This window comes from Chenopodium album, chromosome 11, assembly GCF_948465745.1.
Source record: "Chenopodium album chromosome 11, dcCheAlbu1.1, whole genome shotgun sequence".
Lineage (NCBI taxonomy): Eukaryota > Viridiplantae > Streptophyta > Magnoliopsida > Caryophyllales > Amaranthaceae > Chenopodium > Chenopodium album.
The window spans coordinates 35,970,035-35,996,902 of NC_137844.1; the positions used below are offsets into that span (position 1 = coordinate 35,970,035).

A 26,868-nucleotide genomic window follows, 5' to 3' on the forward strand; every position below is an offset into this window, starting at 1 on the left:
GAAGTTCAAGTATAGAGCTTCCGGACATATTAGTGGATACCTTTGACATGAGTGGAACATTGATTTCATTCAATGGATGTTTTGACTGTGGTGCATTCAAACGTCTTCCCATAACTGGAGGCTGTAAAGGATGTTTTCTGGTTATTTCAAAAGTTGAGTGGGAGCCTTGTTGCTACAAGATTGGCTTGAGTCTACCTATTAAAATAAGGAATGTGTCATGGCCACTTGAAGAGGGAGAATTTTAGAAAATACGTGGCCGCATTCCAATGTATTACTCATTAATCATTCGGTTTTGTCATTCGAACTCAGTTTTCAAGAAACGATTTGTAGATTAATATGATCTCGACATGTGATGCAATCATATTATCAAATCGACACATATTGACTTATGGAATTTGAATATTGCATACTTGTCTCATACAAGTGGGAGATTGAAGGAATTATGTTTTCATCATGTGCAATTACTAGATGTATAAATGGATCAAATTATGGAGATAATTAAGTTCGTACATTTGGTTCGTCGTTATTGTAACACCCTAGAAATTCCTTTCTTTTAAAATACCTGTTTTTCCCTGTTTAAAACTTTAAATAGGAATATCTAAGACATTACCGCCACCGTGAAAACGGCTAAGGCAACTATCAAAGACATGCAGCGGAAGACTAATTTCAAAACCATTAAAAACAAGTCAACTTGAAAAGTCAATCAACGAAAGTAAAGTCAAACCGAAATCAAACGAAGTAAAATAAAATCAACCTACAACTTTGAACCATTATATGCCCTTATTAAAACCACACCAAATTCACAACCTTTTCGTTAGTCATGCATAATATTAATATCATAAATAATTAAAGCAATAAACACATCATATACTTATAGAAACTAGCATGATTCGCTCTTCACTCATGCCCATTCATGAATATGCTTCATCACCTGAAAAGCTTATCTCTACCTATTTCTACTACTCTCCATTAAAAATGGGTCATCATAGGGCCAAGATAAAGACAAGGCCAACAAACACACAATCAGCAAAGCTGAGTACATAAGCGTAACTAACACACTAGCATACAATCCCCTATCAATACACAACTTACCTCGTTGTACCTGTTTTTCAAGCATACAAGAATCAATAAAAGTTCTCACTAGACACTACATAATTTATTTAATGTTGACTACGCATCGAGCGGGTTTCCCCCTAACCTCCCCCAAATAAATTGAGGTTACTGACACGAGAGCTAACTGTGCCAGCATCAAAAACCACTCGTAAGCGGCGGAATTCCTACGCATAATAATAAAAAAAGGAATGTACAGCCTCCTGTACTCCAGTAAAAGTTATGGTTAAATATAAAACCCCATAACTCCCCCCATATGTTCATACTCAAGGTATATACGTTCCAAGAGTTTTGGTGCGTAACCTCTTTCACTTTACGTTATTTACAGATTATTAAACTTGGTGATGACTCTCAACCATAATCATTCAATCAACAATAATTATTCAAACAACCAAATATACCAATTAAATTCTTGAATACTTAGTGACCACATAATATTTAATGTTGAACCCTTTTTAATTCTACCTCGGTGCCAATGACACCTTAAACGCATAAAGCGCCACAAATCCTATCCCTTGGTGTTGAAAACACCTGAAGTGCATTAAGGCACCAAAAATATAATTTATTCCTCGTGTACATAGACACTTATATAGCTCCTTCTTCATGCTTAGAGCATCAATAAAAATTATATGAACCATAATAAAATTCCTTTTTAATATTCCAAACCAAATTAAACATTTAGTTTAATTAAACATGCTCTCTAACATGCCACAAACAAATATGTGGTTCATAAACAATATTCCAAACTATAATTTTCCATCCAATAATCCATCACAAATAAATCATGCTTCATAATCCAATCATCAATAACAACCAAACCATAATTTCCATTCTAAATCTAGCATGATACTACTTGTAATCAATTAAACACATTTAGCATGCTATTATATCAATAAAATTATGCTAAGTATGCGAACGTACCTTGAATACGATCTTAATATCACCATAATTAATAGAAATCACTCACTTTAAAGTCTCCTACAATTTAAAATCATAGAAGAGTATTAAAATCCTCTCTACACAAATTTCCTGCAATATATACTGTTATAAAACCCCTCATAATTTAATTAAAGTAAACTGAAATTATATTTAAAACATCATATTTTAATCCCAATTAATGGGTAATTAAAATTCCTTAAAGAAACTTGATTTTTAATGCTCTACCGAAAATTCCAGCACTATATTTTAATGAAAACTTGCTGTAATTTAGCCTTAAAACACTTTAATCAAAGGTTTACACCACTATACATCATAATCCTTCAATAATTTATAAATCAAGAACCTAGGGTTTCAAAAATTGGGGCTTTTTAATTAAAAACATAATCTGAAAATTAATTAATATAATACTCATAATCAAACATCAAAAATCAAATCCCAAAACTCAAAATTAACAATTAGATCTAGGATTAAATTGGTTTTTAAAATAAAGTTTTAATTAATTAATTTATTTATTTATTTTTTTTTTTTTTTAAAGAAGAGGCAGCCAACAGCCACCAGGCTGCTGCCGGCGGCTGGCGCTGCTGGCGGCTGGCGGCCACTGCTGCTGGTGGTCGGCTTGTGGTGGTGAAGGGGGAGCCGAAAAAAAAGGGGAAGGGAAAAAGAGAAAGGAAAAGAAAGAAAAATAAAGAGAAAAGGGAGAGAAGTTTACCTTGGGTTTTCTCCACTCTGGGTAAAGTTTGATTTGCCTCATGTGTTGAATATTTATACCCCTTCTCTAGAACCCTTCTCCTTAAACTTTCCTCTTTTAATTTTCTTTATCCCCTCCCTAATAAAACTTTACTAAAATAAAACTTTCCTTAAATTAAATTCCAACTTAATTAAAATAATTAATTAAATAAACTTTCCTTTTATAAATATTTCCAAACTTATTTAAAATAAATAATTAAAATACTTTAAATAAAACATTTCAATATAATTAAATACTTCTCAAAATAATTATTTTAAATAAAATACGTATAAAAATACGAGGTATTACAGTTATATCATAGCTAGAGGTACTAACGATCTTTGGGCTAGTAAAATAGGCCAAAGCTCACTTGGACGGATCCTATAAGGTCACACAAAGGGCTTAGATCGAGCATGAGAGGACGAGGCCTAGGATGGGCCTCATCCCCTAGTATGGTCGGCTACATGGAATAGTGTGGAGTTTATTGGGCTTCGTGACTTAGTCTAATTATAATAAGATTATAAATAGACTAAGTGCCTAGGGTTTTTGTAGATGCAATTGAGTGATCAGTTTGATCAAACTCTAATTAGCAAACACGAGACCAAACCCCTCTCATACTCCTCTCTCTCTCACGGCTCTCTCATCCTCCCTTGCGCCGGTTGTGGTGGTTCATGGTGGTCGGTTAGTCCATTAAAGGTGGTGATCGCGGTTTTCCTTTTTCTCGACCAATCTAGTATTGGTGGACGGCTCGTTCGAAGCTCGTGGACTAAGTAGAGGAGCAACGCTTGGGGCTTTATTCTCTCCCTGATTTGCCTGTCAAATAGCTTTGTGGAATTCACGCTTCAAAGATATAATTATATGTCTTGTGTGTTATGCATGCGATCTTGGGATTAGGTGCTTTATGAATATGATTCAAGATTTTCCGCTATATAGTACCTATAAACTGAAGGATTTATGTCTTCGTCAAGTGCAATTACTAGATATATAATGGATCAAATTATGGAGATAATTAAGTTCGTTCTTTTGGGTCGTCATTATCTGTTGCTAGACGTGATCAATGATCTTTGGGCTAGTCAAATAGTCCAAAGACCAATAGAATGTTTCCTATAAGGTCACACAAAATGGTGTTGGATTGAACAAAAGAAAAAAGCCCATTATTGGGCCTCATGGAGTGGCCAACCATATGGGATTGAAGAGGGAATATTGTGGGCTTGGTTTGGGCTCTAATTATACATATGATGTATAAATAGAGACCTTGCCTAGGGTTTGATACAACACAATTAGCAGTCAATTGTGAATTGACAAGCTAGCAACCAAACCCTTATGCTTCACGCAATCTCTCTCTCACTCTATTCCTCACGTCCGTATAGCTGTATGGCCTCCCGGTGCAATGTGGTGCACGGTGTTGGTGGTGTGGTGGTGTTCGTGGTTGGTTTCTCCTCCCCTCTCCGAAGAAGGTGGTTCGAAGTGTTCATGCCCAACTACCTAGCAGTAGTGGAGGTTCAATCTTATCCCGTGGACTAAGTAGAGGAGCAACGCTTGGGGCTCTATTATCTCCCTGATTGTCAGTCAATTGCTTGTGTAAATCACGCGTCAAAGGTATATATTATGTGATTTTTTATGTGTTATGCTTGTAGATCCTGTTTAGGTGCAAACGAATATGATTCGTGAAACTCCGCATTAAAGTACCTAAAACCCTACAGTGGTATCAGTTAGCCTCTTGCATTTACGCATATTAATCACGAGTCTTTGATGTCCCCAAATTTAATTCAATTAAGAGGGAGAATAATTTAATTATGGTTCAATCTTTATATTAAATGGAGATTTAATTTTTGGAATTTGATTAAATGAGATTTAATTCTGCTCAAAATAGCCTAGAATGGATTGAATTTTGCCTTATGCTCGAAAATCTCAAAACCCCTAGCCCTAGATTCGAATTTTTCAAAACCTTAAACCCTAAAATTTTGATATTTGTGTTTCGGTTTTTGAATAATTTTGATTGTTTTATGCTTCATGATTTTAATCTAGTTGATTTCATGTATAAATTGTGAATTATTCATGATCAATGATTTAATTTAAAAGTTAAATTAAATTGGGGATTATTTTTTTATCAAGAACCCTAGATTTTAAAATTAGATTGTGAATTTAATTTTGATTTGATGAATTAGCATAAAAGTTATGTTTTAATTTATCATGGATCACATTAATTTTATTTAACAAAAATTGTTGATTAAAATTGAAATTAAAATAAAAAAAAATTTGATTGAAGTTTTCAGGCGGCAGCCGCGGCTGGGTGGCGCAGCCACAGTGGTCTAAGAGGGAGGGCAAGGGTAGGGCAGCAGAGGTCCGAGAGCAAAAGAGCAGGAGCAGCACCGTGCAAACTGTTGCGCGGCACTGCTGCCGCTGTTGCTGCACCGCTTCTTCAGCAACGTACACCGTCAAGTGTACGGCCACCGTGATCTGCTTAGGCTGGCCACACCACGGTGGCTGGTGCACGGTTTTTTCAAAAAAAAAAATTATTATTTTTATTTTAAGATATTTCAGATAAATATGATTTATTTTGGGATAAAATAGAATTGTTTTGAAATAAAATCTTTTATTTGGGATAAAATCAAATCTTTCAAAAGTTGTTAAATTTGATATTATCCATATTTAAATTTGTTAATTTTGATGATTATCCATAATTAGAGTTGTTAATTTTGGATAGGATTTGTTAGGATATTTTGAACATATTCCAAAAAGATAAAGATTGATTTAAATAATGTGATTATCCCATAATTATTTTAGGATATAATTGATTTAAAATTGTGATTGGCTAGGAATTAGGATAGAATTTCCTAATTTTGTTAGGATAATCTTTGAGGATAAATATGATTTATCTTTTAAGATTAAAATAAGATTTGATTCTATCTCATGCCTAATTTAAAATATATGATATTTTATTGATGGTCATGAATAATATATGATATTATCTAATTGCAGTAATTAAAATATGAGATATTTAGGTGACGTGTCTCCTTAATTTTGAACATTCGATGTTGTAGTTTAGTAAAGTGGCATACCAATTCGTTTATTCAAGGTACGTACGAGTTACAAAACCTTGCCTTTAGAAGCATGTTTAGGGATGTATCGCGAACTTAGTATCATGTATAGAGAAGACTGGGAATGATTGTTTGGTTATACATTGTGATTTTCGTATGATGTGCACTATTTTACTTTGCAAATATTATTTATGCATTAACTTTTCAAGATGCGCTTAGAGGCAAAGGTATGTGAATATGTGGAATGATTTAGTTATTACTCATTCATGATTATTGAAATAGAATGAGTAAAGGAAGAATTCAAGTCTTATGAGACGAGGTTAAGGTTTTGGGGGTGCCTTATGCACTCAAGGTGTTTATACACCGAGGTAGTTAAAAGAACCAATAATGAACATTGCTTGTCACTAATTAATCAAGAATTGAATTGGAAATTTGGTGTACTTGATTGAATGGATATTGGATTGTTTGTATTGTTATGCATATGACTCATCACCAAGTCTAAACATGTAAATCACGTAAAGTGCAAGATGGATGAGCAATAAAACTCCGGATTTGTGCACATCTAGAGTAATGACAAACAGGGGTTGGGGTACACGGGGTATTAGCCGTGCACTTTTCTCGAGGCCGTCTGATCTACGAGTCTCTTATTTCAAATAATTTTCAAAAACTAGGAGTTAGGTGAGATCTCATACTAACTACGATCACGGAGTCGCGCCCGTGGTCGTTGGATGTTTATTGATGTTTCCGAAAGGAGGCATGGGGGTTTTTTTTTTATTGATGTTCCAAATGGAGCATGGGTTGGACAACCTTGTCTATTGCTTAATCCAATGAATAAAAATGATGAGTTAACTACTTTTAACTAATGGAGTCTTAGTAAATTGATAGTTGAGTCATGTGTTGAGTCATGTGTTGAGTCTACAAATTAATGATGTGTGTTGATTGATTATTAATAGCATGCTAAAGATTTCTTATTATGTTTCGCAGCTTGTATGTACTCAGCTTTGCTGATTGCGTACTTTTGTGTGTGTCTTTCTTTGGTCACGGCCTTCGCCTTTCAATGACCCTGTGACGATCCAATTTTTACACTTGTAATATTGGGGAGCAGATTAACCACAGGTTCTTACACATTCAGCATTCGCATCAAGGTTGTGGGATTTTGAGTGGAGTGTTGGTTATTTTTCACTATTTATTTTGCTATTTACTTTTGAATTCATTAAACTCAATTTCATTTTATACTATTTTAACAAAATTGGGTTTTGAATAAGGGCCTTAATGGTTCCAAGTTGTAAGATTTAATTTAGTTTTGGTTATTGGTTTTGAAACTTATTTATAACTGATTTAGTTTTCCGCTGCTAATTTTTGATATAGCCTTAACGTTTGAATACGTGGCGGTAGCATGCCAGTAATTCTCTTGAATATTGTTCAGGTTACTCCCAGGTTTAAAGAGAGAATTATTGGGGTGTTACATCTAGTTTGGTCTAATATGATTTAACAATTTGACTAAATTTTGACTGCATTTTAATACTAATCTATAAAGAAAAACATTATAAAAATGGATCTTGTTAGATACGTCTCATTATGAATTTTTTAAATATAAAATTTTATAAATTTTTTAAATACGTAACTAACGATATTTAACGATAAGTAAATGATAATCAAAAGTTCTGATGTGGTTTGATTTGAATCTTTCTGATTTGGTCTGATCAGATCTGCATTTATTATGGAATAAGTAATAAGAATCTGAAAAAAGTTGAAAAGAATAAGTCCTTAGTCGGTGTTAAGTCGTTGACTTTTGTTGACCAGTCATGCCTAATAGAAGAAATCGCCCCATAAAGTTGAGATTCTAAAGAAAATAATTGATAGTTGTGATTGGTAAAAGTAAATTGCTCAAAATTAGGACTAACATCATCCATTTTTCTTAAATTAAAAAAAAAATAAAAAATCGAACTTTCAGTTGAGCCATCATTCCAGACCATCCGTCCATCCCTATAGAATATAGATAGGGGTTGTCCAAATCCAGTAACGCCAAACCTCCCCTCCAAATTGCCAGACATGAACAACACCAAACAGCGTAATTCCCACTCGAAACAAACACGACCCTAACCACAATTAAAATTAATCAAAACTCACAATTCTCACACCCCCCTTTCTCTTTCTCTCTCCTCCGTTTCGATCGACGGTGTCGGTGATCTCCCAATCTCTCTCCTCTTCTTTGTTTCACCCAGTTTCCCAAATCTCTCTCCCTTCTTCTTCCTCCTCCCCCCCATTACTCCACAACCCCAGGAATAAGGAGGAGGAAGATCATCATCATCATCATCATCATCAATGGCGGGTGCTTCTAGAAGATTAAGAGACCTTCAATCACAAACAGGCAACAAAACTTGTGTTGATTGTTCCCAGAAAAACCCACAATGGGCATCTGTTTCTTACGGGATTTTCATGTGTTTGGAGTGTTCAGGGAAGCATCGAGGTCTCGGTGTTCATATCAGTTTTGTCAGATCTGTCACCATGGATTCATGGTCTGAGATCCAGCTTAAGAAGATGGAGGCTGGTGGTAATGAGAAGCTAAATATGTTCTTACAACAGTATGGTATTCCCAAGGAAACTGATATTGTTGCCAAGTACAACTCAAATGCTGCCTCCGTTTACCGGGAGAAGGTCTCGGCTTTGGCCGAGGGGCGATCGTGGCGAGACCCGCCTGTCGTGAAGGAATCCGTTGGCGGTGGTAGTAAGAAACCTCCTTTGGGTGGTGGGAGGAGTAGTGAGAGTGGTAATAATGGTGGGGGTTGGGATAGTTGGGATAATGATGATTCGTTTAGATCGGCCGGGAACGGCGGTGGCGCGAATGATATGAGGAGGAATCAGTCTGCTGGGAATTTCAGGAATACGAATGGAATTGGGAGTGCTAATGGGAGTGGTAATCATGCTCCTCATAAGTCAAGATCGTCGTCGGATATATATTCGAGGGCGGAATTGGAGGAGTCTGCAGCTAATAAGGATAGCTTCTTTGCTAGGAAGTTGGCGGAGAACGTGACGAGGCCGGATAATATCCCTCCTTCTCAGGGAGGGAAGTATGTTGGGTTTGGGTCTAGTCCTAATCCTAACCCTAATTCAATGTCTAGGAATAATAATTCACAGGGTGATGTTTTTTCTGTTGTTTCTCAGGTGTGTGTTTGGTTTTTATTGATTGGGGATGATAGTTCTTGTTTTGTTGTTTGCTTATTTTAGGATGATTGTTGTTTAGTCCTTTCTTTTTTGATGAATGATTGATCAGGGAATTGGGAAGCTGTCTTTGGTTGCTCAATCAGCTGCTAGTGTTGTTCAAGCAGGCACAAAAGATATCACTTCAAAGGTATATAAAGTTTTCAGTTTCTTTGGTGTTGTTGGCTTTGACCCTGCTGTAGTCCCTAGTATATTATGGTAATGGTGTTAATCAGAATGTCAACTGATTTGGCGACGACGATGATGATAAATTATGATTTGATAGTTTGATTTTTTTTTTTTTTTTTTTTTTTTTTGTTTTTTGGTGTGGTCATTTTTTGATGCTAGGTTGAATTGATGAACTGGCATAGAAAAAATGTCTTGAGCTGAGTATTATTTTGCTTATTATATGGCATTCAAATGTTTCTACATAATAATATCTCTAATTGCTGTTTTGATAGCTTTGATTTCATTTGAGTAATATATAGAAGTATTAAGTTATCCATAATTCCATGTCTTTTGCAAGGTTGTCGTTTATTTGGATGTTCATTGTACTATGCTGCATTCTCTCTTTGCTGGATTTTTTTGTTATTGTTGCGTCATGTGGTTTTGTTTTCTCAAATTTTCCCCTTAATGTTTTAGTTGGATGATAGCTTCTTTGTTTGCTTTGTCTCTATTGGTTACGTTTTAGCTTAATTCTGTTCAACTTAATATTCAGGAAAGATGAGCATGGCTACTGTTATAAACCTGACATTTAGTTGCCTTGCATTTGATGTACTCTGTTTGATCATACGAAATTTAACATGGAGAGCACAGCCTCCATTTCCCTCCCTACTTTTAAGTTGAGATCAACTGAGGCAACCTTTAGAGAGAATTTTTGAATACATTTATACTTGCAGTATTTAGTCAAACACGAAGAGAATGAATTCTTTCCCCTTGCATTGGAGTTAGAGAGGGGATCTTAGCAAATTGAGCTCTGCTGATGTGTTATAGCGTGGTGTTGGACCTTGATGGTTTATAAATTTCCAATAATGTGCTCACACATTCCGTAGAGGTTTCTTCATAGGCTTTTATCTATTCTATTCTGTTTATACATTTCCAATATATTCTGAGTGTATTGTATTACTAAAGATTAAGTCCTAATATAATAGTCTAATCAGTACTCAGTAGAATTCTAGCAAACCTATCTTAGTCTAATTAACATGAGCTTTTTTGGGTTTCAGTATCTTTATCACCTTCTAGCTGATCACTGATGCCTTACTGTCAATCATCTACAATATTGTATTGTTTGCAAATAATGCTCTACGGCATGCCCTCCTCATTGTGTTAGCAAGTTGCATATGTAAATCGTAGGTTATGCGTAGCAGATGGAACTCAAAGCTGATCTTTTGTGTAATATGATATCATTATTGAAGATTAGCATATTAAGGATTTCCTCTTGCTGACTTGGTCTCTCATAAAGTTAATACTAGAAGGCAATAAGTTCTGTGTGTCAGACTTCTTGATTTTGAAAATTGTTGTTATCCATTTGGCTTAAAAAAATGCCAATTCTCTTCTTTGGTTTTTTGGATTATAGCGCTTAATCTTTTGCTGATTGACTATTAAGAGTCCACTGTAATTGATTTACTTCCTTATATTTGTAGCCTGGCCAATTTGTTTCTATCCCATAACAGTTTCTTTTAATCTATGTGGTTAGGGGGCATGAGATGAAAATGGGTAACTAGCCATGTCAAAGTACTCAGGATGTAATTTAGTTTGGATTTTGATATCCAAGGTGCCAAGTCAACGATACTGATTGATATGTACCCAAAATGCCTCATTAGTGTTAACAGATGGATGATGATGTAGATTTTTTTTTGGGTTGTGGGAACCTAAAAAGGAACGAGTAATATTGTGTATCTAGGTTGGGTGGTGATGTGTTTGGTGGTGTGTAATATATGATGGGCTATTAGAGGAAGGGGTAATTAGGTTCGTATTTGTTCTGTTGGGTATGGTCGTGGTGAAAGTAGTTGGTAATAAGATTGTCAGTAATGGCGGTTTGAGCTGGTGGAGGTTGCAGTGGGATGCTGTTGGAATTGTATTAGGATTATGATGTGGTGAAGGTCTGAAGGATGTTGATGAAAGGGGGTTTGTGAATTTGATGTTTATGATACAGGGGTGAGCAAAAATTTAGGGTACCTGTTTCAACCTGTTGGGTACCTGTGAACACTGGTTTCAATATTGGGTACTAAATCTGGAACCACAAACAGATAAAAATGTTATTTGAGCCCAAGTCATAAGTTAATCCAAGCGAATTTTTGAAACCCAGGTTAAATCATAGAACTGTTTAAACCCAAATAATTAATGCATTCTTTTTTTTATAAAAAAAAAATAATAATATAGTGCCTGCAAGGTATTCAAGTATATATGATGACATGGTACCCTGGTTCTCATTTTAAGTAATGAGATTCTGGTTCCAAAAATTTTAACAGGTACTATGTGTTGCCCACTCTTAATAAAATTTTGTATACTAACAGTAACAATTTATCAACTGAATAGGCAATGTCACAATATGTTGATAGTTGGTAGCACTTCGACCTAGCCCATCTTTGTATCATAGTATTCCTGTTTTGGATTTCCCTGTATATTTATAGGTTTTCTTATCGAATTTGGATCTAGATAATTGAGTTGAGTAAAATTTAAAGAGCCAGGCAAAGTCTATATATCTTTGTTAGGGTGAGGGGTACTTAGAAGAGAAAAAGCTTAGGTTTACATTTGTAATTGAAGTTAAATATTTTGTATACTACATCAGGCTCAAGTAAGTGTAGATATAATTAATCCTTGATCTTTGTTGAGTAATTTTGGCATTTCTCTTAAATTGAACAGCCTGGTTTGACACTGTTCGTTCTAACATCTGTTAGTTAACAGTAATAAAATAGTCTTTCTGAAAAATAATACTTTATGTTGTTTTCTAAATTCATTGAAATTTTATTACAGGTTCGCGAAGGTAGCTATGATTACAAGGTTAATGAAACTGTTAATGTTGTCACTGCTAAGACTTCTGAGATAGGTCAGAAGACATGGGGCATCATGAGAGGTGTCATGGCAATAGCTTCTCAGAAGGTTGAGGAGATTACACGGGAAAGCGGGGTGAACTGGAAGACTGATAACCCACATCAAACTGAAAACGAAAGGAATGGATATTATCAGGACTTTAGGCAGGAATCCCGGGGATGGAACAAAAGTTCAGCCGGCGGGCAATCCTCGTCTGGCAGACAAAATAATGCAGTCAGCTCAGGATCTTGGGATGATTGGGACCAAAAGGACAGTTGGAAGGAAGGTTCTAAAAAGGGGGGATCGTCCCAAAGTCATGATGATTGGGCTGGTTGGGATGACCACAAAGATGATGAGTTTGACGATTTCCACCATAGCTCGACTAATAAAAGTTCTGGCCATATTGGGAAATCAGATGCAAAATGGGGTGAGGGTGGCTTCCTTTGAAGATTTTCGTGTTGAAGCAGTCATTCTTCAAATACAAAGGTGTTTATGTTTGCTTCTAGTCTATGTGTACAATTGCCCACAAGAGGGATTTTCCCTTCAAAACATTTATTTGTGACCGAGCTGGATCAATTATTGCTATTTTTCAGACTGTTTTCTTCTAGTTTACTCTTGTCAACAATATATTTTCTTATTTCTTCTGTTCTTCGATTTGTATTATAGGCCATTCTTGTTTCAAATTTCACTGGAATCACAATTGACAAGACTTTTATTTTTTCTTCATATTCTTGTTAGTTTATATTCCGCCTTTGGCATTTTATTTTACAATAACATATGTGTATAACGGGTGTACAATGATATTAATGTACCTCAAACAGTTTCAGCATAACTTTAACCTACCTAAGACTCTAAGAGTAATTCTAAGCTTGATATGATTGCAGTCACACAATGAAATTTGATTTTTACTCAAGATAAAGATAATAACTTTATCAAAATAAAAAATTGGTATTTATTTATATTAACATAACTTAAATTATTGGGATTATCAATTAAATGTTTGTTAATTTGCACCTACTTGTCCTACATTTCATTTTGATACATCATACATAGACTTAGGACCTGTTTTGATTTACTGAACTGAAATGATTGGAGCTGAACTGAACTGAACTAAAATGAATTGTTTATGAGAGAAGGAAATTAGTAATCAAACTGATTAGAGCTAAGCTGAATTGAAATTAAGTTGAAGAGAACATGCCCTTACTTTCAAAATGCTTAATTGGATCATTTAAATCATTGTGTTTTTTAAATCAATCAAGATTCAAAAAGATTTTTTTTTTTTTTTTAAAAAAGATTAAAAAAAAAAAAAAAAAAAAAAAACCCGACAACTCTAAAAATTTGAACAAATAATATGAGAAATAATGGTATTCCGTATATTTCATATTATAATTATGTATTTAAAGTACAAGAATTTTGTACAGTGCACAGTACAGCACTAAACGTATTACAAAATCTGTTTACCATGTCATAGACTTTGTGCCAAAAGATTATCAGACTTGGTTAGCAGCATCTTGGACATTAACATCACCTTCAACTACTTTATCAACAGGCATCACTTCTACATGTGCCGAAGCATGTTGTTGGATAACCAACACAGATGACACAATGCCATTGTTAGTTGATGATAAGATGTCCCCTATAGGCCCTAGCTCGGCATGCTCGGCTTGGCGGTCAGCTAGTTCGGCCACCATCGTCGAAGGGAAACGACCTTTGCCTACGACTATAAGGTCGTACTCACCACTTCGACCTAGCGTCAACACTGCTTCCTCTATGTTGTTAGCTTGTTTTTGTATGAATTCCATTGTTCCATCCCATTTGTTGCGGAAATTTTCCACCATTGCCTCATCAAGTGCCTACATCACAAAGTAAAAAGTGTCAAAATAATTTTACTTGTCCGTTCAATATCATTGCTAGTTTCGCGTTTCACAATTCTTATGTGTGGTTAGTCACATCGTGTGACCAGCTATTCTAGAGATTATTTTATTAGTGTTATAGGAATTACTTGATTAGTGTTACAACTTATGTTACTTTATCAACGTTATAAGGGTTACTTGGTCAATATTAAGAAAGTTACTCGGCTAGTGTTATAGCGCTTAATTTATTATTTTGTAAACGATCACATGATGCGACTAATTGCACACAAGACACACGGTTCTCGTTTTTGTTTTATATTTTTCAAGTCATATAATTATATTTGTATTTTAACTAACCATTAAATTAGATATACTTGTACTAATCATGTTACTTTTAAAAACTAGTAACTGAAGAGTGAAATTTTTTATTTATTTTTCTTTTTTTTACTCGGACATAATTGGGTTTTATTTATTTATTTATTAATTATTATTATTATTATTATTATTATTATTATTATTATTATTATTATTATTATTATTATAATTATATTTCAAAAGGATTGAAAACTGAAAATAAAAAACGGTAGCAAAAGAAGTTCAGGAGGCTCACCGTTTCCTCGGTTCGATTCATGGCAGCAACAGAGAATGTATAATTACTATCACTACACTTTTCAGGGGATGGCATTAGCTTGACATTGTTAGCATCCCTTCCTTGGCTCTCTACAAACCTTATAATCGTAACCCGAATTTCGGGATGGTCCATCATTCTAGCCCCAAGCTCCAAAGCCTCTCGATCATCAGCCCCTCCAAAGAATATAACACAAACCCTAAGCTGCCTTTGCGCATCATCCTGAGCTGCACGACCCGCACCAAAACCCCGGTCCACGAATACCGAAACCGTGCAAGGAGCATTCTTTAGCAACCTTTGGTTCACACCTCTCCACCCATGCCCTAAATTCTCCACCAATTTCATCTCCCCTCTTTCTTCATCCTTCCTCCACATCTTATGAAACGGCATTATGATCATCATCACTCTCTTTCCCTCTGCCACGTGTCGAACATCTTCATGCATCGTCGAAAGGCCTGATATAGTTGTCACAGGACGAACCATAACCCTGCCTAATTGAGCGTAGGTCTCAAAAGCCGAAGCTACACGGTCATGTACCTCAACTTGACTACGACGTCGAGTTGGGTCAATGAACGGGAACCCATTACGACGAAGGCGGTGGACCATGAGAATAGATGAAGAACGTTCAGTGAGCTCTACAAGGTGCATAATGTAGAGTTTAAGATTGTTCTTCGAGGCCTTGCTTCGGGTTGATTCGATGAGGTTGATGAGGCCGGATACGTTCCCTGGACCATGAGCACAGGCCAAGACTCTGAACTGTTCTTTAAAAGCCGAGGTTGCCGGTGTATTGCTAGAGTCCATATGTACAGGTTGAAGCTTCCTCTTTTGGGTTTCAAAACTGTCTGGCTTGAAGATTGCCATTACTATTGGTGTTGTTATAAAGGTTGTGAAGAGTGCCATTAGCACTAAAATTGCAAACATCTCATCATTGAGAACCTGAAGCCACAAGAAGAAGAAAAAAAAAAAAAGGAATATGGAGAAATTATTAGTTGGTAATAGTAGCAGAAAAACTTTTTAAAAAAAAATGATAAACCCTTTTTCCAAGAGACACTTAACTTTTTTTAACTAATTTTGAGCACCTTTTATTGATATTATATAAAATAAATTTTAACAAAAACTTGATATTACAAAATATATATTAAAATAAATTCAACAACAACTTACTAATTAAGAATTTATTTTATATGATGAAAGGAAAAAAAAAAAAAAAAAAAAGGCCCAAAGTTGATAAAAATAAGTCAAACATGTCAATTATTCTGGGACGGAGAGAGTAAAATATATAGGCATACTTCGTATTATTAGAGTATGAATTATTAGCTGGTAATAGTAGCAAAGAAACTACAAAAAATGAGAGAAAAAATTGTTACGGAGTATATTGTTAGATTATGATCTTAAAGTAAATTTGAGGATAATAGATGTTAATCATGTTATTATATGTATAATCAAGAATGACTAGTATTAAAGTTTGACCATGAAAAAAAAAACAAATAATTTTTTGATGAAGAAAGAATAATAATAATTCTGTAACCTAATAATACCACATGAAATTTATCATTGATGTACCGTGTTTGTTATTGGTCTTGCTTCATATGTAAAAATTTTCATTCTTCTATAATTTTTCTAAATATATACGTTATTTCTTTCTTAATGTATTACTCCGTACTTCCTTAAAGTTAATACTTGCATACTATCTTTAATCACTATTTAACTTTAATCAACAGTATAATGTAACACTACAATCCATCTACAAAAAATTTATGCACTAAGAAAATAAAACTTTTGTTTAAGGACGAAGGAAGCAATTAATTATAGTTGGACAGTTGACTGTCAAAGAAGTTTTGATATTAAAACCATATATATGTCACTATTGTACATTTTGTAGCTCGTAAAAATTGGTTTATAATACTTGTTTAGCTAAAATTTTAACACTTGTCAGGTCATAATCACAATATAACTCTTCTAGGATGTCAAATCACAAGGAAGATTTGTTAGTGTTGTGAACTCCACTTCTAGACAATTAGACAAATAATACTACATTGTATATAGGTCAGGCCAAACAAAAGTTTAGTCGTTAATTAAGAATCTGGTGATTGAATCTATAGTATTTAACCAATCCTATACTCAGATCCCTTCACATGAAATTAAATATCACATTAGATTATTAAGTAAGTTTGACTTTGAATATTTTAAAAGTATCCTTTGATGTTTCTCTTAATAGAAAGTAGAGGCACTGTCTACATACCATTATGTAGACAAATAAATTTTTGCTTATATTACTTGGAAATGCGGAAATGTATTAAAAAATTGTTAAATACTTCAATCAGTCAATCCATCCATTATAACATTATAATTATTTGACGTGTAATAAGACGCCGGTGGCTGCATTTTAGACTAATAAGACAGCAACTTTCAAGATAATTCTTACTAATAATATTAGGATTAAAAATTGATCTATGAACATCATTGATCGTAGAGGTCTATGTCAATGGAAAATAAAATGTTAACGTAAGCCATTAGAAAAGAAGAACTATATTAAAGTGAAGATTATAAGGATCTTTTTAGTTTATGAATCATTACGTGTCAAACACTAACTTGTGAACAAGATTATAATGTTTCCATCTCCGTAAATTGTATCCACATCTTCAAGTTTAAATGGCACTCAACAATTAGCTAGCTTGTCATTACTTTAATTATCAAACATGTAATGTTACCAATTCAAAGTTGCGAAGTACGAAGTAGTACTTGAATTACTTATTTTTAAAATCTAAGCAACGGTTCTCTAATAATATTATCCTATCATATATTTCAATTTTTACTAAGGTCCAAATATGAAAAAATGTTGAAGATTATAAGTTGGATTAAAAAAAATGGTTAATTTAAGCCAAGTGGCATAATATAATCTTTTTGAAAAGGACTATTGAAACTAGATAGCAAAGCAATAACTGTTGTACATAGTGGAGTAAAAATTCTTAGCAAAATTTGACTTCTAAAGTTTTTTTTATTTTTTGAGGCATAAAGTTTTTATTTTATTTTATTTTTAATTAGTTTAGTTATGTGCATTGCACAAATTAAATAAATATTATTTGTTTAAAATAATTGTCAATATTTTTATTATTCGAAAAAGTGTAATTATAATTTCATTAATTAATTTTGAAAGAAGTATTTTCTTGAAATTTAGGAAGAATTCTTTTTTAAAAAAAATAGAGAAAAAACAAATGATGATGTAAAATATAGTTTTGGGGGAAAAAATTTCATAAGAAGTTGACAAGTGTCCTTTAATGATATCAGCAGTAATAATTAATAGATTTTTGAATAGTGATTTCTAAAGTTCTCATTTATTTATGTACTTACACTTTTTTTTTTTATTTAATACACTTTTGTGCTAGTTAATGCATGATTTTAAACACTTATATACCTTATTATTAACAATTTAACAAATAGTATATTGCTAAGAATATTTGAACCACAATTTTTAAAACTGGACAACTATGATTTAATGGTTTTTGAATTATATTTGAATGTAAAAATTAATTAAAATTCATTTTTCTTATTTTAGGAATTCAATTTAAATTTTTGAAAATTAATTATTCTAAGTTTTGATTTTTTTTTTTCAAATTAATTTTCAAAATTTAGTTTTAATTATTAATAAATTAAAAATCAAAAAAATAAATTAAATATTTTATTAGGAAATAATTAAATCACATATACTGTATTTTTTGTTAAATATAAATCATTGAAGGTACGTAGCAACGTATCATATGTAAATAGAGATAATATCGATCAAAATGTTCCTAGTTTAGCAGTTGACGCAAATTTGGTTCATGGTTCCATTATTTTATAATTATACTACGTTAAACAGAGTGTTAATTATATGTTACATTGGATATAAAAGTCATCAATATCATGCTGGTTTTGGCGCTCAATAGATGAGAATAGTAATTCTCAAGCAAGTTGCTAGAATACAACCTTATTTCTAGCATTGCTTACACAACTATACATCATACATGAGAGCAAAGATACCAAATTGAAGTAAAATGTCTATAATATTTCTTGTTCATTTAGCTTAACTGATTAATTTATGAAGGTGGAAAATTACATAACATGCAAGCATTTATGAACATTCTAAGCTTAATTAAGGTTGACATGCATACAACACACACTTATTGAACGTGCAAATTAAAGATAGTTGATTAAACACTACTAAATTAAAATTGCAATAAAAACAACATATGTGGGACGTAATAATTAAATTACTAGAGTAAGAGGTACAAACCTTTTTTTCTTTCCCGATATTGAGGACAATGAGCTCGACCAGACCTTTTGTGTTCATCAACACACCAAGGACTAACGCATCCCTAGCCTTCATTTTACAAAACTTAGCCACCACAAAGGTACCGAAAATCTTGCCGAAGCACGCTACCGCGATCACCAGCACGAGTAACCCCCACGCGACGGCCCCTTGGATCTTTGTGACGTCGGTCTTTAGACCGCTAGAGGCAAAGTATAGTGGCAACAATAGGCCTGAAACAAAATCCTCAATTCTTTCTAGTAGCTTCCCGGCAAAATCACCTTCTTTAGGGATAATCAAACCGAAAATGAATGCACCAAAGATGGAATGAATGCCTATAAAGTCGGTCATGAACCCGGCCACGAGTACACCGGCTAGGGTTATAGTGATATAAAGCTCGTCCACCACACCCTGCTCTGCGGAGCAACGTCGGACCATCCAGACCATTAAGGGCTTAACAGCCAAGAACATGAATGCTACGAACCCAACCCCGGCTAGTAACACCCACAACGAGACTAACGGGCTGCTTTTATGACCACCTGCCTCGCCGTTGCCTGCAAGAGCAACGGCGAGAGCAAGGAGAATCCATGCAGCTACGTCGTTAAAAGCGGCCGCTGCCATGGCTGTCTCCCCTACTTTGGTGGTCAAGAGTTTGAGTTCAGCCAAAATACGGGCTAACACCGGAAAGGCGGTGATAGAGAGTGAAACTCCCATGAACACAAGGAAAGGACCATAACCAGCTCGGTCAGCTCCCTCGATGGTGCGGCGGAGTATAACAGCTACCGCCGCACCACCTATAAAGGGGAGACTTATTCCGGCAAGAGCAATGGTGAAGGCCTCACGGCCGCTACGTCGAATAGAGCCTAGGTCCAACTCAAGGCCTACCAGGAATAAGAAGAAAAGAAGACCAATGCTAGCAACTGATTCTAAAATTGGTGTGCTCCATTTTGGAAAGATTTTATCCATGTATTGTTGGTTCCTGCCAAGTGCGGATGGTCCCAGCAATATACCTCCCTATACAATGTTAAATAAATAATTATTATACAAAAAATAATTACCACTTAATACGACATACATATGAATCTTAATCAGGAAAATAATTATACGTAATCATTTAAGGCATTGTATGTATGATTTATTATGAGTACATACCACAATTTCAGCAATGACTTTGGGTTGTCGGAGAGGCTTGAAGGCGAAAGCGAGGAGGCGGGTTACGACGAGGATTAAGGTACTTTGTATAATGAGTAAGGGGAAGGCGGTTTGAAGGGCATTATCACCTTGTAAAATGCCATCAGAGGCAGTTTTGATGGCTGTTATGTTTAACATTATTATTGTTGTTTAAGTTGATTGCTAAAAGACTATGTTGGAAAAGTTTTATGTATTGAAAGTATGAAGTTTGGATGTTACATATATAGTGAAATTTTGTGCATCTTTGAGACTTTGAAAGCACAATTACGCAAGAATATGTCACGCTCTCCGTCCATAGGACTTCAAAATAAAATTTAGAAAATGGAGCAAAGTTGCAATAGAATACAATATAAAAAATTTGTTTATAATTTTAGTACATACATTGTGACAATTATTCATTGACTAATAAATTTTAAATCTTTGTTAATAAAGTTTTTGCACTTTTTTTTTTATTTTTTTTATTTTTTTATTGTTTTTTATATTAAGCTAAAAAAAATAAAAATAAAAATAAAAAATAATATTGACCCCCTATTTTTACTACTCCAAAATATATAAAATATATATAAATGTTAAAACATAAAAATATATATATTTATAAATGTTATCCACACTATTTCTTTTTATTAGTTATGATCCATTTGAAATAATTAATTTGAGAAAAGAAAAGAAATTAAAAAGGCATTAAAGCCCAAACCTTAAGAAAATCCCAAAAAAGTACGTTATTTATGACACGTGTCATTTGTGTATTAGGCAACAAAATAGGGTGTTTTAGGGTTTAAACCATACTGAACACATTTTTTTTTTTTTGGGTGTTTAGAGAGCCACGAGGGCGGATAATGAGAATTGATTCCAGGATCACCTGAAACCGGGACAAGAGCTCTAACCACTTGAGTTATCACTCACTCTACAATTTTGTGTGCATTGTGTGTGTACTGCACATAAAATTGTAACACTATAAATACCCTTATCATTAAATGATGAAACAAGTTACATTCATTACATATGCATTTTGAGTGCATCTCATCGCATAGCTCCTATATATTTACAAAATATATAGGAGGGTAAAAATGTAAATTTGGTAAACTTTTGGAAAAAACTGACTCTACAGTGATACATTACATTGTAATGTACCATTACGCATGTATAATGTACATTGTAATGTACCATTATGCATGTATAATGTACTATTAAAATATAAGTTATCTGAATAGTACTTTTTGTGTACTATTATGCATGTAGTTGTATTTTTTACCATCCTATAGGTGAATATTTTTCCCCAAAATACTTACCACCTGTCACTTATTATACATATAATGGTACATTTTTCATCCTATACGTTTGCTAAACCAATAGGAGATATGCGCTAAGGTTAAGGCATGTCGCCCAAAAACGCTCTACTTCTCTCTACTTCAATTCCTTTTCATAGATTTTTTGTTTTCGACTACTAACTTAAGCTTTAGAAGCGAATATTCATGTGGTGGAGTATTCGTGATTTTGTAAGTGTTTGTGTCGCATGAGTTATGACAACATCATTCTCATACAAATCTTGAAATACTTTCTCTTACCTTTTCTTTTCTCTTGTAAAACAGCAAAGTATCTGTCTTTGATGCCTTCTCATGGTATTGTCAAGACGGTTAGGCCGTCTTGGGGTTGTCGTAGACTCGTAGTGTGTTATAGGGTTTTCAGACCCTTCGTCATGGTTTGATGTGGAAGGTGGGGTCTAATACCAACATTAGTATTCTTGATAATAGTTGGGTGCCTGGGGTTCAGGTTCAGTTTAAGGATTATGTGGATAGGATAGGTGCCCCATCCTTTGTTTCTGATCTAATTAATAAGCGTTCGAACGCATGGAATACGGGTATGATTCATCGGTTGTTTCCTCCTATACAACTGACCTTATTTTGCGCCGTGAATGACCTAAGGAAAGAATTGATGATTTTGTTTATTGAAAATTTACAGGGACGGGATGTTCTCCATGAAGACTGCGTATGTGTGTTCCTTGTGTTATGAGAATGGTGACCAGCGGTCACCTTTGGTTCTTGACTCGCGTTGGTGGAGGCAATTCTAGGCTTCACCTTTACTTCCGAAGTGGAAAATTTTTGCTTGGAAGATTATCCATAAAGCGCTGCCTTCTGCTTCTTTGCTTTCTCGAAAGGGTTTACGTGTGGATTCCAGATGTGGGTTTTGTCTTCAGGATGTGGAGACTCTTTCTCATCTTTTCCGAGATAGCCCTTTTACTTGGATTTTATGGGAGGATCGACCTTGTGGATCGGCCTTGAATATGCCCCAAGATCAGTCTTTTGAACAGTGGTTTCTTGAGGTTCTTTCTAGGTTTCTTCATGACAAGGATTGGTTGATGCTAGATCGTTTTTTAGTCTGTTATGGTCCCTCTAGCTTACTCGGAACTCTATGAGGTTTCGTTCTGCAGTTTATTCTCCTGATTGTATTATGGATCTAGCTTCTAGTTGGGTGGACAGGTGTTCTGGGGCTAGGTTGTTCAAATATAATATTAAATCTGCGTTTCCTTCTGGGTTTTCTTGTACTATGTCTTCTGTAGTTCTTCGAGGGAATGCTTCGGATGTTTGTATAGTTAGTTTTACTTTTGATGGGGCCTGGAGTTCTGGCTGTCATAATGCGGGTACTAGATGAGTATTCTTGGATCTAGCTTCTGATGTTCAAATCGGGGTGGGGCACAGACTTGTAGCTCTAATTCTGCATTTCAGTCTGAAATGAAGGCTTGTCTGTTTGCTTTACGCCATGCCAGGAAGCGTAGGTATTCCTCTTTACATATTCTTACTGATTGTTCTTTGGTGGTGGATCTGCTTCGGTCTTAGTTTCCCAAGGATATTTCTATCCGTTGGATTTAGAAGGAGCTCTGAAAGTTATTGGGGCTTTGTTGTGTGTCATGTTCAGAAGGTTCCATGGTCTACGGTTGCTCAAGCTCACTGTTTGGCAGGGATGGCGTGTCGGCATGATTTACTGTTTTTAGTTTGTTTGTTTGTAAGTTCTTTTGTAAAAAAAAAAAAAAAAAAAAAAAAAAAAAAAAAAAAAAAAAAAAAAAAAACATATTTATTGGATCATTCACAGTTATCTTATTTGGATTGTTTTGCATTTATCTATCTTACGAATTTAGACTAAAAGGGTAGTAAATGATGTAGAGTGCACATATAATAAATTCTGATCGATAAGTATGTAAAGTCTCCTTATCTTTATCAACTAGATAAGTGTCATCCGTACACTTCATAGCTCGTTGTACTTTCATTCAAATATAAAAAATTATATGCTACCTAAGATGACCAAAAGATGATCAATATCATTCATCATAATAAATTCATTATGCATGATGCATACAACATACAAGGACCGTCTTCAATCTCTACAAGCTAACTAAACTAATGGTTGCATTCTTATATTAATTGCTTATTATTAGTTGATGGTTATAATTGTTATGAGACATAGTTTAAGTGATAACTTATAAGTTGTTTAGTTATCAATTATATTTATCAGAATAGTGTGAAATATATAGTTTTTATAATTTTATTAAAAGTTAGGTGTTATTTCGGATGGTATACTACAAGAGGGGGGTGAATTGTAGTATGTTCCTAGTGTCTATTTTTTGCGGAATATAAAACTGATTGTTGTTAGGAACTCAGACAATGAAAAGCAAATTTTACGAGGAAACCATCCAGGGCCTAACTTGAAGTAAAACCTCGACCCTCCAAGGGATTTCAAACCAAATTAATCCACTATAATAGGCCAAACACTCCTAGTTGCAACCTATTACAATCAGACCTTTCTCACAAATTCCTACCCAAAAACTTGCTACTCGATAGAACCCTATCCTACCCAACCTAAGTCCCAGACTTAGATTCCACTCAGTACTCCCAGAGCACTATTCACTCGGCCTCACCCTAGAAGCTCACACTTTGCAATATCTCAATTACAATAACGAGAATCCTCGTGAACTCTCACACCCCAATACATAAAATACTAAGAACCCTTTTTTCCTTTATTACAAGATCTCAAAGAATAACTCTAAATACATATAAATGAATAAAGAGATAAAACTAATATGTTGGAAACACGAGATCTGTCTGGACTTGACTGGACTAACCAAAACCAAACCCTAACCCCGGAACTTTGACTTGGAGGTCTGAGTTAGCTTCGTGGTGAAGGATTAAACCATTAAGTATGACCACTCCACTTCGTCAACCTCAACTTTGAATGAATACATATGAGCATACTTATAGTACACACAAATCATTCTTTTTGTAAAAGATAAGTTTTATCAAAATATATGTTCAAAAGATATTTTCCAAAATAAGTTTTCCAAAAATATATCTTTTTGTTAGGAATATATTCTATCGATAATAATAAGATATATTTACCATAAAATCATATTTTATTTCAAACTTATATTTTCCAAATATACTAGCTTATCTTTTTCCAAAAGATTATACTAACCATGAAATCAGATTTTATTCAAAATTTATTTTTGCTGAAAGTTCATTCCAAAAATAACTTATCTTTTTCCAAAAGGGATTTATTAGAAAATAAATATATTTGTTCTGTAAAACCAAATCCCTAAAAGATATGCACGTATTAGGTAAATATTTATATCATTAAAACCGTCTCTTAAAGACATGCAAACTTAAGTTCCTATTAGATTCCGAAACTCTGACAGTCTCTGAGTTCCTAACAAGTCAGTAACTCTAATTTCATTGACTATCAGGAGTTCACCTTGGTTTTATAGGCTTGTTTCAGAATGACTTTTATGTCCAACATACTTACATGAATCTTAAAGCGATATACTTCAATTTCTCCGTCTTCATGTTGCTTCTCTGAAACTCTTGTTCTGGAATCTTGTAGTATTGATGTATTCTAGACATTGGGGCAACGTTCCAATTCTGGAACCGCAGACCAAGTTCCTCTGGAACTTGCTGTCATCTTCGCAGTCCAATCTTCACTCTTTAGCTTGCTATCATGCTTTTGTTAGTAATCTCCTTGTGTGTACCTGTTAGGAAACACCTCATGTACCTGTTAGGAAACATGCTCCGTCTCTCATGGGAAAGCCTTCCTAAGGTTCCTTCTGCATCTCGTTGGAGAATATCTTCAGGTTCCTTCGTGGTTTAGTTCTCATGGGAGAACCTGCTTTAGGTTCATTCATTCTCTCTTGTTCCTCTTGATGTCTTCTATGTTCCAACCCATTGACTTCACTTAAGTCAATTCATGTCTTCACATAAACAGTTAAGTGAAATATTAGATTGAAGTTTGTTTGTCATAAACAAACTTCAAGTGAGAGAACTAATTAAACTTAAAGCTACGTAAATACTCCTATGCATATATGACTCATGTATGGATAGGGTACTTACCTCATGAAGTTAACATATGCAAACACCTATTTACATAGTTACCTTCATGGTTCCTTAGCCATCATCATGCTTATCAACCATAACTTTCATCATTGTTCTTGTTCCTTCATTTCTTATCCTAAATTGCTCAAGTTCCTTATATATATACTTGTCATAGCTTAGGTTCCTTGTATCTCATTCCAAGCATAACTTGTTCTTCATATGCACAATTTAACAAACACATTAGATTGATAATCATCATTAATTTACAATCATCAAAACCTAATTACTCAACATTAGGTGTGTAGAAAAAATTTAGTGAAGCCGTGAAGGCCCTAACTTTTTAATTGGTTGTAGTGGAAATTGGTAACAAAGGGACCGGCTTAGCCAAATTTATACAAGTAGAATTTAATTAGGGGCAGTTGGAAAAATGAAGTGTAAAATCCTATATAGGATACAAGGATTATATATTTTGATATATTCACATTATAAATCCAAAATATTAGAAAAATTTTAGATCCGTTCAATGTAAGATCTTTAGATGATAAGATACCTTTTAAGACACAATAAGTTTAGGTAAGATATTCCATAAGAAGATAAGTTAAGGGAAATTAAGTTATTAGGACCTTAATTATATATAAATTCTCACAAATTTTATGTTAAAATTATTGGGGAAATTGTATTACCGGGTTACAAAAATGACATGAAATTGGACAAATTAACACTTCGAGGCCTGAACGTACGAAATCAGTTTCCCAAATTAATATTTCGACCCTGAATTTACACACCGGATATCACAAAATTACTAGCAGATACAACGAATACAATCACAACAGTGTGTAGTATGTTTGTGATCTAATGTTTCCATACTTATATGACAATTTATGATGATGATAATTAAAGTTGCAAAAGCTTTCAAGAAAAAAAAAAGGAAATCTGACTTTTCTCCTTTAAAAAGGTCCTGACAACATATGTTCAATGAACATATTTTATATTAGAGTAAAAATCACCAAACGTCATGAACAATAACTGCCAAATTTAACAAAGCAAACCGTCAAACATCGTGGAACCAAGACACGCGCCCGACCGGGCTATAAATCCCAAAACCGGGCAGCAGCTTTGCAATTTGGAGTTCACTCTCGCGCCCGGTCGGGCGAGTACCACCCTGACCGGGCGGCTGACCGGGCTGCCTTGTCTTCTCTTTACCGAGTTTAAGTTTTTTTCCTTTTTTCTCAAGGAAACTTTATTCTTTTCGACCAGGGTCATTAACTATAATAATTTTGATTAATTAATTCACAACACCATTGTCTAATTAAGTAAATTAATTAATTAACATGTATTTAGTCCACAATTCTCTAAATTATTCAACAATCCTCCCCCATTTAGAGCATAAACCTAGATTCTTTGCAAAACATCATCATCATAAAAGCAATCTCGTGCATAAATGAAAGTGTACAAAGACTTGAACTTCCACTTAGTGCAATAGACATTCCAAGAACCCGTATC

General features: G+C 34.2%; 2 protein-coding genes across 2 annotated transcripts; one reads left to right on the forward strand and one right to left on the reverse strand.

Annotated features, from left to right (window-relative positions):
• Positions 1–7,836: 7,836 nt before the first annotated feature.
• On the forward strand, positions 7,837–12,777 carry LOC145567531 (putative ADP-ribosylation factor GTPase-activating protein AGD6). The gene is made up of 3 exons (XM_081626830.1): positions 7,837–8,982; positions 9,092–9,169; positions 11,995–12,777. Exons 1-3 carry the CDS (start codon positions 8,143–8,145, stop codon positions 12,496–12,498), a joined length of 1,422 nt encoding a protein of 473 aa, XP_081482956.1. The 5' UTR covers positions 7,837–8,142; the 3' UTR covers positions 12,499–12,777.
• A 764-nt stretch (positions 12,778–13,541) lies between these two features.
• LOC145566548 (cation/H(+) antiporter 20-like) lies at positions 13,542–20,149 on the reverse strand. Its single transcript, XM_081625933.1, has 4 exons — positions 19,973–20,149; positions 18,806–19,834; positions 14,515–15,468; positions 13,542–13,904 (listed from the first exon to the last, which is right to left on the reverse strand). The coding sequence occupies exons 1-4, from the start codon at positions 20,147–20,149 to the stop codon at positions 13,542–13,544; spliced, it is 2,523 nt and encodes an 840-aa protein (XP_081482059.1).
• Between the last annotated feature and the right edge of the window lie 6,719 nt (positions 20,150–26,868).

Coding starts and splice junctions, on each gene's coding strand:
- LOC145567531 (XM_081626830.1), top strand. CDS start 8,143: ATGGCGGGTGCTTCTAGAAGATTAAGAGACCTTCAATCACAAACAGGC. Junction 8,983..9,091: donor TTTTTTCTGTTGTTTCTCAG/GTGTGTGTTTGG, acceptor ATGATTGATCAG/GGAATTGGGAAGCTGTCTTT. Junction 9,170..11,994: donor CAAAAGATATCACTTCAAAG/GTATATAAAGTT, acceptor ATTTTATTACAG/GTTCGCGAAGGTAGCTATGA.
- LOC145566548 (XM_081625933.1), bottom strand. CDS start 20,149: ATGTTAAACATAACAGCCATCAAAACTGCCTCTGATGGCATTTTACAA. Junction 15,469..18,805: donor ATATCGGGAAAGAAAAAAAG/GTTTGTACCTCT, acceptor TTGTGGCTTCAG/GTTCTCAATGATGAGATGTT. Junction 13,905..14,514: donor TGAATCGAACCGAGGAAACG/GTGAGCCTCCTG, acceptor TTTGTGATGTAG/GCACTTGATGAGGCAATGGT.